A 14,578-nucleotide genomic window follows, 5' to 3' on the forward strand; every position below is an offset into this window, starting at 1 on the left:
AACAGCTAATGGATGCCAGCTAAGACCTGATGGAGAGCCCTTCCGGCTTCCCAGTGCAGATTTGCAGTAACTGATAGATCAATAAGTAATGTCCTCTATTCATCACAGGTGGCCTGAAAGCAGGAACACACGAACTCCTGCAGATGGAGTGAAAGCTAACATAATTTCTTCATCTTTAAATGATCTGGCACAGCATGAAGACAGTACATAACAATAACTGATTTCTCTAAATACCATCAACCTGGCCCAGCCTGTGGCTGGTTCTCCTTTAAGGACATAGGGTTCTCCTTTAACTTTAGTGGCACCTATAGTCTTTTCTTAGCTCAGTGACCTAGCGACTGCATTTAGATGTCAAGAGAACATGCACAATACATCGAAGAAGCCATTTCCCAGGGATCTGAAAAAAAATTATTACTGAGAGATACGGCTTGGAGCCAGGGCACTTCTCATTCAGTTGTCAGAGTTATAAATAAATACACAAAACAAAGCTAAGCCCAGCTTAAAAATACATTGTTCTACATCATTGCTCAGTTAAAATCCACATATTCTATTCTGATCCCAGTGACATCACTGGGTACAGTCCCCTAAAGTGTAAGCCCAGTGATGAAGTGATAAGGAAAAAATATTATCTTCTAAGATATACCCTGAATAGGGGATAAATCAGTATTAAGCAATAACTCATTTTAATTAAAACTACTTTACAGCTGGGGATACAGTAGCTGATTCGAGTAGCAATGAGGTAATGCAACGGGAACAGGTGGCTGCCTCATAAAAAGCCCCATTCCACCAAAAGGGCTGACATTTCAAGGAGGTTGTCATCAGGTATTATCCTGTGACTGTTGCTTGTAGCATGAGCCGAGCTCTGCGCTTTTCCATGGCTACTTTCCAAAGCCTGATGTGCCCATGCTTTGTTGATGGAGCCACCCGACCAGATGTGAATTGCTGGAGGCAAGTGCTTTGCCAGAGCAAAAGATCTTTGCAGACTCCCTTGTATCATGTCTCAGATGGAGCTGGAGCTTGCTCGCAGGTTTGCAGAGCTCACGGCACAGCTGCCCAACGTGACTGCTGAGCTGGGGCTCACTGTGCAACTACTCAGCACCAGCATTTGCCCAGCAGCCAGCAGAGAATGGGCATGTGTGGAGATAATATGACAGAAAATTGAGAACACATAATTCTCAGCATTTGGTGTAGCATTGATTTCCCTAATTTTTCTTCCTCCTGAGCAACGTTTAAATCAATTACAGTAAAATTAATGACTTTCGCAAGCAATGTGCTGAGAAGATGGGCTGGGGGATTAGTCGCTAACTGGGTTCCTTGCCACCCCCCAGCCAATTTAGAAAACATTCAGTGTGAAAGGCTTCTAACAAAAAACAAAGCTCCTGCCATGTATTTTATTAATATGCTTTCCAAGCAGAGGATCACAGAAACACAGGAGGCTCAGGGGTAACAACCAGTCACCTACTCTGTCTCCCTGCACTGAGACACATTTGAGGAGAGCTAAGTTATCCTTCATATTACCTAAAACATAATTTCAGAACAGTTATAAGCTTTCTGAAGTGAAGGTACAGGGAGATGAAACTACTTGTAGAAACGGAAAGCACTCAGCTCAAACAGGCAAGACACCCCTGCACAGACACTCAAGGGACTGAAGACACCTAAGTGCAGACAATTCTTGGGATGGCCAGGGCTTTAGTCTCTGTAGGACACACAGCAGAAGGGCAGCGCTCTGGTCAAAATGGGCTAGATTTTTCCAGAACATAGGAAAAAGCCTTCTTGTCCTTCCTCTGTGCCTTTAAAGAACAAATCAAGCTTGTGATTCGCATGTTCAACTCAAGTTACCCATCTTTGCACAGATACACATGCTCACATATAACCAAAGCATGTTTTATAGCCATGGGACACTTCCCTCTCAGACCGACCATTATCTGCTCTTTCTTCCACTAAAGCACCTACCTAGGTTATATGTTGATTTTCCAAACAACACCTACTGATTTGTAGACCTCTTTTCAGTACAAGGTTTGGTGCAAGTCACAAGGGATGCAAAACAGGGGTGCAATTCCTCCTGGCCTGACCCTGGACCTCTCTGAATCTACAATAGTGGGAGGTTTTTTACCCTTCTGAACTGGGACCTCATTTGACAGGTCACACAGAAGAACAGAGAGGTGCAAAGAAGAGACATGTTTTCTGCCATTACCCTAATGCCTACTGCTTGGAAATTATTCAAGAGCCTCTGAAACACCCTGAGTAATATCAGGGCACAGAAAGGACCACGGAAGTGATGATGTGAGTCTTATATGTTACTGGGTTTTCACAAGCGCTCTGTCTCTCTTAGCTACAAGCTGCTACACCCTCCTCACTCCAAAAAGCATTTCTTTATCCAAGCCAACTATTTCCTGAAAAGCTGGCTGGAAAGACCAAAGAACGAATTGTGGGATGCAGAGAGGGAGGCCCTGGGGAAGAGTGACCAAGAGGCACCAGTGCTGGGGCAAGCTCCGTATATCATGTCCAGGAGTTACGGGGTCTTTTTGATCCTCCACGCAATGATCCTCTCTCCCCCTACCAGCTTCCTGAGTGTTGGAGAAAGGTTGAGCTTTAGGAAGCTACAGGCATCTGGAAAATTGTTTTAACAGTGGCAGTATCAAGCTGCTACCGCAGCAGCATGGCATGCGGTTTGGCTGTGCTGCTGCCTCTCCGGCACAGCACGCCTGGCTCCGGCTGGCTGTGAGGGGTGATCCCAGCTCTGCTCCTCCTGCAGCTGGCGGCAAGGCTCCTCCTGCGTCCATTAGGAGGTGGCCAGCTCCTTTGGCACCCAGAACCTGCAGCCAAGCTGCAGATGCTGCTTTTGAAGTGCTGGCTTCAAAAAAGGAAAAGAGAAAAAAAAAAAAAAAAAAAAAGAACCCCCCAACCCCTAATCCTTTCTCCTTTTGAAGCCTGGCTTAAAAGCAAATGAGAACCTGCAGCCTAGCTGCAATGTGATGGGACTCCTTGGCCTTCAGGGGCCTTTAAGTACATCTGAAAGGCATTTAACACCAATAAAATAAGCTGAGCTGTTGCTGTTATTTTTCCCACCCCCCCCCTCCCCTTGCACATTCACCCCCAGGCTGCTGTGAGCCATCTGTGCCTTGCTTCCCAAGGGAAGCAGGGTTAGGTAGAGAGGAGAGATTTGGGGATGGAGAAAGAGGCCTGGGTGAAAAATACAGGCTGCTGGAAGTGCTGTCAACCCCCTTGGCTTGTCACGGGGACACAGGCAGGTCGGCTGATAGAGGGAGAAGGCTGACCTAGTCCCTAACACTGTTGGTGGAGGTGGTGTCCTGTGGGCTCTGTCCCCTCTAAAAATTTTGTCCAAGGGAGTCTGAGGGTGGCGTGCAGGGAGCTCCCTGTGGTGTTGGTGTTCACCGAGCCGGACCACGTCCCTGCTGCATGGCTGCTCTCCTGGTCCCTTCCTGGCTCTAGCCTCCGAGGAGCAGTGCAGACCCAAGGTGGGCATGGGGACCTGTAGCTCTTGGCTGTGGCTTTGGTGTGATGGAGGGATGGTTGGGGTTAACCCAAAATACCTCCAGACACATCAGATATATGTCAAAATGTGCCTCCACTAACTCTCAGGTATATTTTTCAAGGTAGAAGGACCTACTGCATGAATGGCCATCCTAACCTCCAGAAGCACCAGCTAAACCCAGCGACATCAGGCAACTTAGGTTTCCAAACCAACAGATGCTTTAAAGCCAGCAGGCAGCTTTCTAGAGGCAGGCACGTGTGCTGGGCAGATAGAGGCAGAAAGCATCTATAGCTGGAGACCTCCACAGGTTTGGGGGCTGAACAGAGCTATGCAGGTGGCTGCAGCTGAGGCATTCATAGCACCCTCACTTACCTTCTTGTGCATGTTTTAAAGACAGGTGATAGAAGTAAGGGAAGTTCTTCCCACCAGCTGTGAAAAAACCATTCTGGGGTAGCGTTTAAGAGAAAACAGGTCAGTTCTTCAATTCACAGATCAGGCTATGTGCACTGGGAAATGCAGGTGGGTGTTCAGACCCACTCCAATTACCTCAAATCCCTCAGCTGGAACTGTACAGTTGGGATAAAGTTGTCAGTATGAAGAACAGCAGCTACAAAAAAAGGGCCAAGCAGGGGAGTGGATCCTTCCGGGCCGGTGGTGACAAGTGCTGCGGAGCTGCCTGTGGGACAAGTGACAGCCCGGGAACTGGCTCAGAAAGCCAGCCTTGCCCTCCCTTTTATAACAAGACCAGCACCAGGAGGACAGGTTTGTGTTTCACCAGGGAGCTGGCCGGCTCTGTGATCGGGGCTATCTGCAACGTGGCAATTTCATGTTGGGAAACATTTCATTTTTACAGTCTCCCCACGGAAGGACTCTCAAATACTATGACCAAAAAAAGCAGGGCTGTGCTGTTCTTTGCATCTCCACGTGTGCAAGCCAGAAATCAGGGCCATGGCTGCTCTGTGCACCGGGCCATCAGCACCCAATTTCCCTGGTCAAAGGAGCAGGAGCTGCAGGTGCTCCCAGCCCTCTGCCAGCATGGGGGAGCTGGTGCGGGGAGCAGACCCCGCTCTCTCTGCCACATGGTCAGCAGCTGCCTTGTGCATGTTTATGCCAGCCCTGATGTAATTAGCACCTTGACATGTGTTAAATGAACCAAGCTTTCCAATCTTCCAGAATAAAATTCTAAAAGAAACAGCTGCAAGGCTGACAGAAATATGATTCTTTCAAAGTCTAATGAATTGTATAATCACTTCAGTCATTATTTTGCATCTTCCTTCCACAAATGCTCAGCCATGAGTCCTTGGAGCACAGTGAGTTTTAAGCCTCACCAAGCCCATCATTCAAGATACATCAAGCATGTTTCCAAACCCCTGTCAGGGATCAGAAAGCAAGTGGGGTGCAGGCACGATGTGCTGGGCGGTGGCTGTGCGAGGGTCTGGTGGCAAGGGTAGGGCACAGGTGACCCTGCAATTCAGTGACCCTCTTGCTTTCACCTCCCTGTGTTCAGCCCAGCACAGGGTGAGCGACACAGAGGATGAAGGCTGATGCCAAATCCATGCCCTTTGTGCTCCAGCAAACCGGAGCTGCTGTTAAGCCTGAGGCCAGACACGCTGCCTGGGTCCATCCCCACCAGCCCAGCAGCTAAATGGCCATTCTGCAGACTCAGGAAAAAAACATAAAAAACCCAAAAGCTAGGGTAATCCAGCCAAACTGGGGCAGCGAAACAAGGGGCAGTTGGCCCTGTCTCCCTCTACAGCCAGTGGTGAGGGCACTTCCAGAGGGCAATGATGATGGCTCCAGAAGGCAGTACAGCCTGCGAGGGACACCAGACCTGAGGGCAGGACTCATAGCTAACTGGGAGGATCTGCACCGTCAGATTCCTGTCTAGGGCCTAACTGCCTTCGGATATTAAAATGAGGAAGATTCATGTGGATAGACAGGCTGCTGTCATGCTCCTCTCCCTCCGGAGGAAAATACTGCAAGCCACCACCTGCCCATTCAACACACTCCCTGCTCTGTTCTACTGATGCAGTTATTTCCAGCTGGTACAATTTTCAATCCTTTGAAACCTAGATTCAATTGACTTTTGACTACCAGGTAAATATGGGAGACATATATCTGCTTGCCTGCATTATTTCTATTATATTCAGAACACCTATGGGTTTTTATCCCTGAAGGGTTGTGATTTAAACATAATAATGGATAGAAATACTGGAAAGTAATATGTGAAATACATAAGGATGTGTTCAAGACTGCATGCTCCCCATCCAGCTCAATTTGAATCTGTCCAAACAAATTGCAATGTTATTGCAAAACTCTCTCCCGAGCTTTACATGCAGCGGTGCTGGAAAAGACCAGTGGACTGCGAGAGGTGCGTGTGGGGCTGCAGGAGCTGCTGTACCAAGTTGTTTAAAGCAGGAAGGCAGCTGATGGCACGTTGGTGACTTGGGGAGCACAGCCAGCTTGGGGAAAGGGATATAAAGCTTCTGTGTTTGCAGAGGGAATCATGCTGACTGGGACTTAGATCTAAAATGTTTTGAGCCAGGCAATCCCACATACAAACGGCCCAGGGGCAGCTCACCAAGAAAACATGAGACAGTTCAGCAGAGGTGACACTGACCTCGGCAAGGAAGGACACGTCCCGGCCCTCCACACCTGTGGGCCCCGTGCTGCCCAGCAGTGGGGCAGGTCTTGGCAGCTGTGCCAGATGCTGCGCACGGGCAGGAGGGAGCGAGCGCAGGAACAGCTGCAGGAACTAGTCCCTGAAGGTGCAAGAGCTTCTTTCAGCCTGTAGTCTAAGGTGTTCACAGGCAGGGGTGTCTGAAGTACCACAGGCTTCTCAATTCCTGGCATTTCAGTCTGCCTCCTCCTGAGTACAGCCAGACCTGCAAAGGGTGCTTGTGGCATTTTCCACCCTATGAATTAATGCTGGGTCTGCAGCAGCACCAACTTTTAGCAAAGGCACCGACTAGTTAATTTTCAGAAAGCCCCGTCTGTGGTTTGCAATGACAGTAGGGGAAAAAAAGAAAAAAACCAGCAAGCTCCAGCAGTTGCTGTTTGTACCTGGCTGTGGTGAGCTGCATCCTGCCTCCATCCCTACCAGTGACGCCAGCACCCTTGGGACATGCTGTTCGTGTCCCACACAGAGATCCCGCAGGACTCCGTCTCACATTACTTCCCCTCATTTTTTTAAAGGGGAGGCCAGCCCTGAGGCTGAACTCCTGGATGATGGTATCTTCCTAAGCAGAGCTGTCTATAGGTACAAGTAGTTGCCGTCTGAAGGTGGGAGGCTTATTAAATCCCATGCAAGCAAACAGATGATCTCCCTGAAGGAAAATGCTACCTCCCTTGGTGGGAGTAGGTCCCAGATGAGAGCTGCTCCCAGATGGAGACATAATTTACTGTGGCACCTTATGGCTCCTTGGGGCAAAGCTAGTCTCTGCACAGTGGCATCCTGCCACTGAGTCATCATCATAACACAAGAACACACACCTCTGTCATGCAAAAACTGAACAGCTCCAAAGCGAGCAGTGGGATAACAGCCAGTGAAAAGGAAATAAACATGGTGACATGAGGATATTGCCACTTGCCAGTGCCATGGAACAACATTCTCATAACATCTATTTACAAACACTTATACTGTCTTTTCAGGATCAAAGGGGAGGCCAATTTAGATAAATGCTTAATTTTATTACAAAAGTGAAATCCTTTAAATGAAATAAAATGTTATTTATGGTTGTACATACTTGCTGTTGATGCTCGGAATAAAGATAAGCCACTGAAAGGATGGAGACGTGTCACTGAGCACATGGAACAGGAGTTCACTGCACTCAAGCTGTTTTAGCACAGTGGCTTCATAAGTGCATGAGAAAGATTATATTCTTCATTTTATTGAGTCAGATCAATTTTATGCCTCCTTGTCCTGGCTTTGGCTGGGATAGAGTTAATTTTCTTTCTAGTAGCTGGTATAGTGCTATATTTTGGATCTGGTATGAGAATAATGTGGATAACAGACTGATGTTTTCAGTTGTTGCTAAGTAGTGTTTAGACTAAGTCAAGGATTTTTCAGCTTCTCATGCCCAGCCAGCGAGAAAGCTGGAGGGGCACAAGAAGTTGGGAGGGGACACAGCCAGGACAGCTGACCCAAACTGGCCAAAGGGGTATTCCATACCATGTGATGTCATGCCCAGTATATAAACTGGGGGGAGCTGGCCCGGGAGTGGCGGTGTGGATTGCTGCTTGGGAACTAACCGGGCATCGGTCAGTGAGTGGTGAGCAATTGCATTGTGCATCACTTGTTTTGTATATTCCAATTCTTTTATTATTATTATTGTCATTTTATTATTATTATCATTATTTTCTCCCTTTCTGTCCTATTAAACTGTATTTATCTCAACCCATGAGTTTTACTTTTTTTTCTGATTCTCTCCCCCATCCCACTGGGTGGGGGAGGAGCGAGCAACTGGCTATATGGTGCTTGATTGCCAGCTGGGGTTAAACCACGACACTACTTCACCCAAAAAGCAACTGGAAGCAGACAGACAGAACTCAACTATGTCTTTACAGGCTATGGAAAAAAGTGGGGTATGAGAAATGGCCACAATCTTAAAGGACATGAGGACCAGGAATGACCATACTGTCTTTGTTATATTATTGACTTGTTGGAAATGTAAAGCATGTTTAGATAAACATTATTTTCCATATGTGTCCAGCACATTCAATTAACTCTTTAAAAAATTTATAAAAATTCTATTTTTGGGCCTTTTTAATTGGAATTCAGTTCCCATCCAAATGCAGCTTGACCCACCATGTGTTTAAAAACTACTCATATGGTAAATAGGAAAGCTGCCATTTACCTTATACTAACATAAAAGTTTAAAAAATAAGGCTGAAATGTATTGTGAGACACAGTATTGCTTCAATAAAAATGTAGTGATAGACGACCTTCATCAGCGAAATGAAATACAGGATTTAGTGAAAAAGCCTATAATTAGTAAAGAAATTAATCATATTTAATTTCAAACTCAAATGAGAATCAGCCTTAAGAACATCTACTGAGAAAAGGAAATGCAAAGAACTATTCAAATTGATTATTTCAGTAAGTGTTTCTTGCTTATGTAGCTGGTGTTGCATCACATCAATCCCCACTACCATGGGGAAACTTAGAATTCAGGAGCAAGAAGCAACTAAGATCCAGCAAAGGAAAGATTGTCCTGACTGATGAGCAAAATTCATTTTAAAACACCTCCTCTCCCTGCCTTTGGAAATGGAACATTATTTATTTACTTTTTCTGTGCTTTCATCTGAGATTCGCAGGTTGTCAGGCCTCCGAGGGGAATTTGAGGACTCTGGACATTTTTTGACGTGCATGGGGCAGCTCTCCTCCCTGCCCATTGGTGCAGCATGGGCATGGCGCTGAGATGCACGAGGCCAGCAAGGACCCGTGCATGATTTCACTGTCCTGTCTGGGTGCCCTGGTGTGGACAGGATCACCTCTGCTACCTGACCCCACAGCACTTTGTGCAATAGTTCTGACCTAAGACTTAGATGCCTCAGCAGTATTGTAATGTGAGTAATAGATAACAAAACCAGCCAAGATATTCCTGTTTATCATGCTGCACCTCTCTGAGGACTTTTTCCTTTTGTTTTATAAGGGGTTATCTCTCAGCCCTTGCCATTTTTACTATCATAGTTTTGCTCCCCCCCTCCCCGTACTTCAATTCACCTACACCACGTACTTCACAGAAGCACATTCTCGCTCTTGTTGCCAAAGCTGGCAATTGCTCACACCAAGTGTGGATCTCTGAGCAGCAGCTGGCAGGCAGCAAGCCTCCCAGCGCAAGGCCTTCACCTGTTCACATGAAGCTCATCGTTGCAGCAAACACTATTTTTGGGCAGGTGCCAATCTTGCAACCAAAGAAAAGGATCCTAAACAAAACTGGGATTTTTTTTTTCTCTTGCCCTGGCATGCAGCACGAGGTGTGCATCTCTGGGGGAGCCCCTTCTCTGTGTGCCCTTCACTAAGGCTTTTGTGGCTGCTGCCATTTTGGTAGCTGCTACTTCAGGCAGACAATGAAAAACGCACTTGGCATTGTGCAACTTAAATGAAAACCTGCAATTTGTGCTGAAAGAATAGGTACAGAAACATACAACCTGAATGTGAACACAGAGATGCTGCCCCAACACCCCCACCCACGTGTGGCACATCAGTAGCCCGTAACCCTGTACCGGGGCAGGGCACCGACCCGCACATCCATCCCCAGGCCTGCCGCTCCACCTGGGCTGCGAGGAGCCGCACCAGCCACGCGTGTGCCCCAGGCCACCTCCCACAGCCGCCGTGCAGATGGCAGCGCTTCCACTGCTGTCAGCGTGGTGGCAGGGACTGCAGCATTAAAAGCTTTAGATCTTGGTGTCAGAGCCTGCAGTCTGTCAGGGTGACTTTGCCTTACAAGCTAGGACGGCAGTAAAGATGAAAAATGGTTTTGCCATTTTCTCCCCGGCTGCCCTCAAACTATTTATTGCCAGTAGGATATGCAGAACGCCTGCTCCTGGCACACCGCTCCTGTTCCTAGCCCTGCGCGCCCACCAGACACCAGCCAAGGGCTGCCCAAAGCGATGGCTTCCTATGAGATCGGGCAGCTGGAAGCTGGGGAAGAAAGGTCCCCCTGGGCACAGTGGAATGGCAGCAGGAATGAAAGAAATCTCACAAAGTCCCCACCTGTAGCTCAGTCAGGGCAGGCCCTTCCCCATTTTAAGACAGCCAGAAAATCTAGCAAACAGCACCAGTCTTTCTCTAGAATGCCCAGTAATGCAGACTCGGCACAAGGACCTGAAACAGCGATAGGATACAGGTGACAAACACTGAACTGGAAGTGTCTGAGAAGCCAAAACCAGGAGGGTTTTAATAGAAAGCAGTAGCTTTTCTGGGATTTGAAAATAAATAAAACCGAAGTAATCTAATTTTTCAGAAGCCCAAAGCTAGGTAATTTATTTCTAAGTGTCCATTTAAACAGGCTTTCTTAGACTTCCTGACCAAAACACTCACTGCTACTCTGTACAAAATTTCAGCTCAAAGAGTTACTTTTTTAAAGACAGCTGCTACCAGCTGACAGAAAAAGTCAAATCCCAGTCTCTGATCTTAAAAGTCTTATATACTTTCTCCTAATGTCATAAGTATAAAGCAACATGAAAAACAACTAAAACGAAAGCACCAGTTGCAGACCGAGTTCAGCACTTCACATCCATTTGGCACTAGTGTAAATGCACATCAGGTAAAGTAGGTAAACCAGGCCTTTTATTTTAGACATAGCTGAGGGCATCTGTAAAATGGATTTCCCACCTCAGCATTCTCACCCCCTCTTACCTAAAGCACTAAACCCATTCCTGAAGACAGGGGAAATGGACCAGTTTGGGCCTTTGTTACAAAATCAGCTGTCAGGGAGGCTTTGCTGAGGTTTCCTGACTCAGTTCACGCAGATTGTGCTACAACAGCAACATGCCGGGTTAACTGCAACCCCAAGGAGGGCTCTTGTGAGAGAGAGGAATGGTTGGGACCCTTCTGGAAGACCCTCCATGCTGGAGGAACAGGTTGGGGGAAGGCAGAGGGAAGAGGAGGATCTGTGACAGGTCATGTATGCCACATTCCGTTTGATAAGCGATGCCAAGAGAATTCAGAAACTGTGGACCAGAATCAAAATCCAGTGGGTCAGAAGCCTACATGAAGATGGGGGAAAAATATGCTGAATGTCATTATCTCAGGTCCTTCCATTCTGCTGATACCATGTCTGCAGTTGCCCTGCCAGCCTGCTTTACCCACCAAACTCGGCTACAGCCAGAATCATGCACATTGAGCTGGAAATCTCTGCCATTCAAGGATTTATGAAAAATATTTTACTTTGGTTCCCCCTGAAATTACATCATTCTCCTCTTTTATCTGTCTTAAGTGTCAGGAGAGTGTCATGTTAATGAGATGTACAAAGGCTTTTGGGTAGCTGAACAGTTTTATAGTCCCACATTGATAAATTAAAGCATTTGTCACTGTTACCACATTAATGTTTCTTCCTGAGATCAAAGTCTGGATTTGCTGCATCGAATAGTACCGTCCTCTGCTATGCATTACCATGCATTACCTTGTGAGGAAATTAATTGCAATTCTATATTTTTACATTCACAGTTTAATCACACCCTGATTCTCACACGTGCTGATTGCCATCTCCACATGCAGTATGCAAGTCATTTTTTTAGTATGGATTTTCTCCTCACTACCTGTGTGAAAAGCCCAAATATCTTTTTTCAGGACACTCACCTTCTTCTGGCTCTGAAAGGCTGCTTCTGCAGTAAAGAATACAGACAATTTCCTTCCTTCTGAAACCCTGGATTCAGTCATGTTAATTTACATTTATATAGCACCTTTCATCCCTGAAGATCCCAATGAACTTTAAAAACTCACCCTCTCTGTACACAGAAGCTGTACAAATATACACGGCTACATAAACAGACACAGCAATCCCATCACCGACCGCTGAAATGCATCTCTCTGCACGTATTCCCAGCACACTCGTGGCAACTCAGCTCTGCACACCCTACGTCATATCGCCATCAAGGAGGAAAATAAGGCAGCATGATTTAGAGGCATGCCATTTCCCTGTCGAGGAAGTGCGGGGAATCGAGGCAAGCAACAGAATGGCTTTTACAGCCTGGATGACTGACATCTCCTTGGCACTCTGCTGCATAGGTTACAATGAGGTAAAGACTGATTTGTGGTGAATTATACCTCACTTCTTCTGTGCTATCAGTGCCTGTAAAAGTCCAGGCTTGTTGCTCCCTTCCACTGATGGGTGACCCTCAAGCAGCTTGTTTTATAGAAGTGAAAAAAACCTGCTTGCTTTGTAATGAAAACATAAGGGGAAATAACGCCCCCCTCTCCCCAACAGTAGTAGTTGACTGGCTCCTGCCAATGTGTGGATAGAGGAGAAGGAAGAACCCCAACATACCTGAGACACCTTTTTGACCACATCGCTGCCCACAAGAAAGCCCTGTGCATAGGAGCGCGCTGCAATGAAGGCTCGGGTTGCCTTCACCTTCAGGTCCCTGGGAACTTCCCCGAAGGGTTTGTGCTGCTCCGCATGTTTCACCATGCAGTCCAGGTACTCATCTGTGATATGGTACTGGGGATTCATCAGCTTGAAGAGCCGCTCCAGCAAGCGTGTCCAGAACTCATTGAGGGCCTCTTCCAAGTTGATGTTGGAGCCCCGGTAATAGCGGCGTAGCTCGCTGTACAAGTCCTTGAAGATCTTCATGTTTTGAGTATACAATTCTCCATACATGCTTGGAAAAGCATCATAAAGGGCCTTTTCTGACTTGTTCAACAAATCCTGGAAATAACCTGAAGAAAGAAGAAAAAGGAGACGGTGATGCATCAGTTGGACAAGCAGGAAGCTAATGGGCTGGGCTGTTTGGCAGCAGAACCAAATGCCCTGAGAAAAGAGAAGGGCCCTAACAGAGCTTTTCCTCCAACAAACCTTACCCGTACTCTCAACCCTGAGCCTTAGCTGAGAAGATTGAAGGAGGAACCCCCCAGCGCCAGTGCCAGAGAACCATGGTCTGGGCCTCTCTGCCTTTTCTGGTGGCCTCACCTAGAACCAAAATTGAGGCTCTTCTCGGAGCGTGTTAAGGCACCATAGTGTTGGTCATAGGTTTTCTTTTCAGAATGCATCAACTGGCATTGCTTACATATACTGTAACTCGCCACAGTTGTCAGCCAACACCTTACGAGAAACTCAACCCTGAATCAAGAACCAGCTGCTTCTGGCACAGAAGTTGACACTTGTTAAACATCACTAGAAAACGTAAACACACAAGGCTGCTTGGATGCTGCTCAGGCAATGGAGGCCTATCCTGTAATGACTGCTGTTGGAGTCAGACTAGTGTATCAATATTAGCATCCATACCAGAATGAAGCAAGATAAAGATTTAATCTATTAGATAACCTGAAGTCTTCCATTTCATCACGTGAAAGGTTGTTATTCCTCCAGCATTGCCTGCTCTTACCATCACACAAAAGTGATGGCTCTTCTGGAGAAGACTGCAACTTTAATTCTAAAACAGAACTGCGTGCCCCCACCATTTTCCTTTTTTCTTGGAAGGCTGCCATTCCTGGCTGAGGCACTGATAATTTAGGGAAGCCAGCAGGACTCTAGTACAACATACGTGTCTGAAGCACAAAGCACAGCAGTCTAAGACAAGATCCCTGCAGGCACAAGCTCTTCTTTGGGACAGCACATTTACCTGAAGAGGACGTGGCTTTACTCTGACTAGCTGTTGGACCTACTGACCCAAAACCACCATGATCCAATGCACAATTTGAAGCTGCCTTTGGAGAGATCACTGCAACTTGTCCGAGTCGCCTTTCTTTCCTGCCTCTCTGCTTATTTTCCAATGCGTTATTTCCAAAGCCCTGGTGAGATGGAGCAGGGCTACACCAGCGATGGTGCCATTCCTTCACAGAGATGCCCCCATCAAGCCTAGTCATCACAGCCGGCCTGGCTCTGAGGCACAGCCTGTAAAGCGTGTGCCAGAGTCCCAAGCTGTGACAGGAACAGGCACGTCTTATTATGTTTTTAAAGACAGGGCTGTACTCAAGTGTTTTGAACTGAGGCCAACATTATCATGTTCGAGGTTCTCTTCCCGTTTGCTCATTTGGATTTGCATCCTGCTTTTGTTTAGGTATAAACAACTAAATGGTTTTACACCCTAGGTTCAGTGGTCGTAGAAGTGACAGAAATGCGACTCTCTTGCTACATACAGCAGGGTAAAGATGACAGATTCAGCTCCTCCCTTACCAACATCTTTAGGTACTTCTATCCTCTTGACTGACAGCTACCTTCAGGCTCTCTGAGACTGCACAGTGGGGAACTCATAGCAGGACCGGCCTGATTCAATTTACTGATTTACATAAGCAACTTTTATCATCATTTAAGTCAGTGACAGGAAAATGATTTAAATAATCATTTTCATTTCAATTACATATGTACTTTTTAGGGCCTTTTTGAAGCAAATCTGATTATACTATTCTTTAAATCT

The 14,578-nt window shown here is 46.7% G+C and overlaps 1 protein-coding gene across 2 annotated transcripts in view; it reads right to left on the minus strand.

Moving 5' to 3' along the window:
* GPC1 (glypican 1) overlaps positions 1-14,578 on the minus strand; it is a 231,916-nt gene that overhangs the window by 19,355 nt on the left and 197,983 nt on the right. For both annotated transcript variants that reach the window (XM_069792007.1, XM_069792008.1), the window contains exon 3: positions 12,490-12,881. In XM_069792007.1, coding sequence (XP_069648108.1) covers positions 12,490-12,881 — 392 coding nt within the window. The remainder of the gene's footprint in view (positions 1-12,489; positions 12,882-14,578) is intronic.

This window comes from Haliaeetus albicilla, chromosome 9 (genome assembly GCF_947461875.1).
Source record: "Haliaeetus albicilla chromosome 9, bHalAlb1.1, whole genome shotgun sequence".
NCBI classification, from domain to species: domain Eukaryota; kingdom Metazoa; phylum Chordata; class Aves; order Accipitriformes; family Accipitridae; genus Haliaeetus; species Haliaeetus albicilla.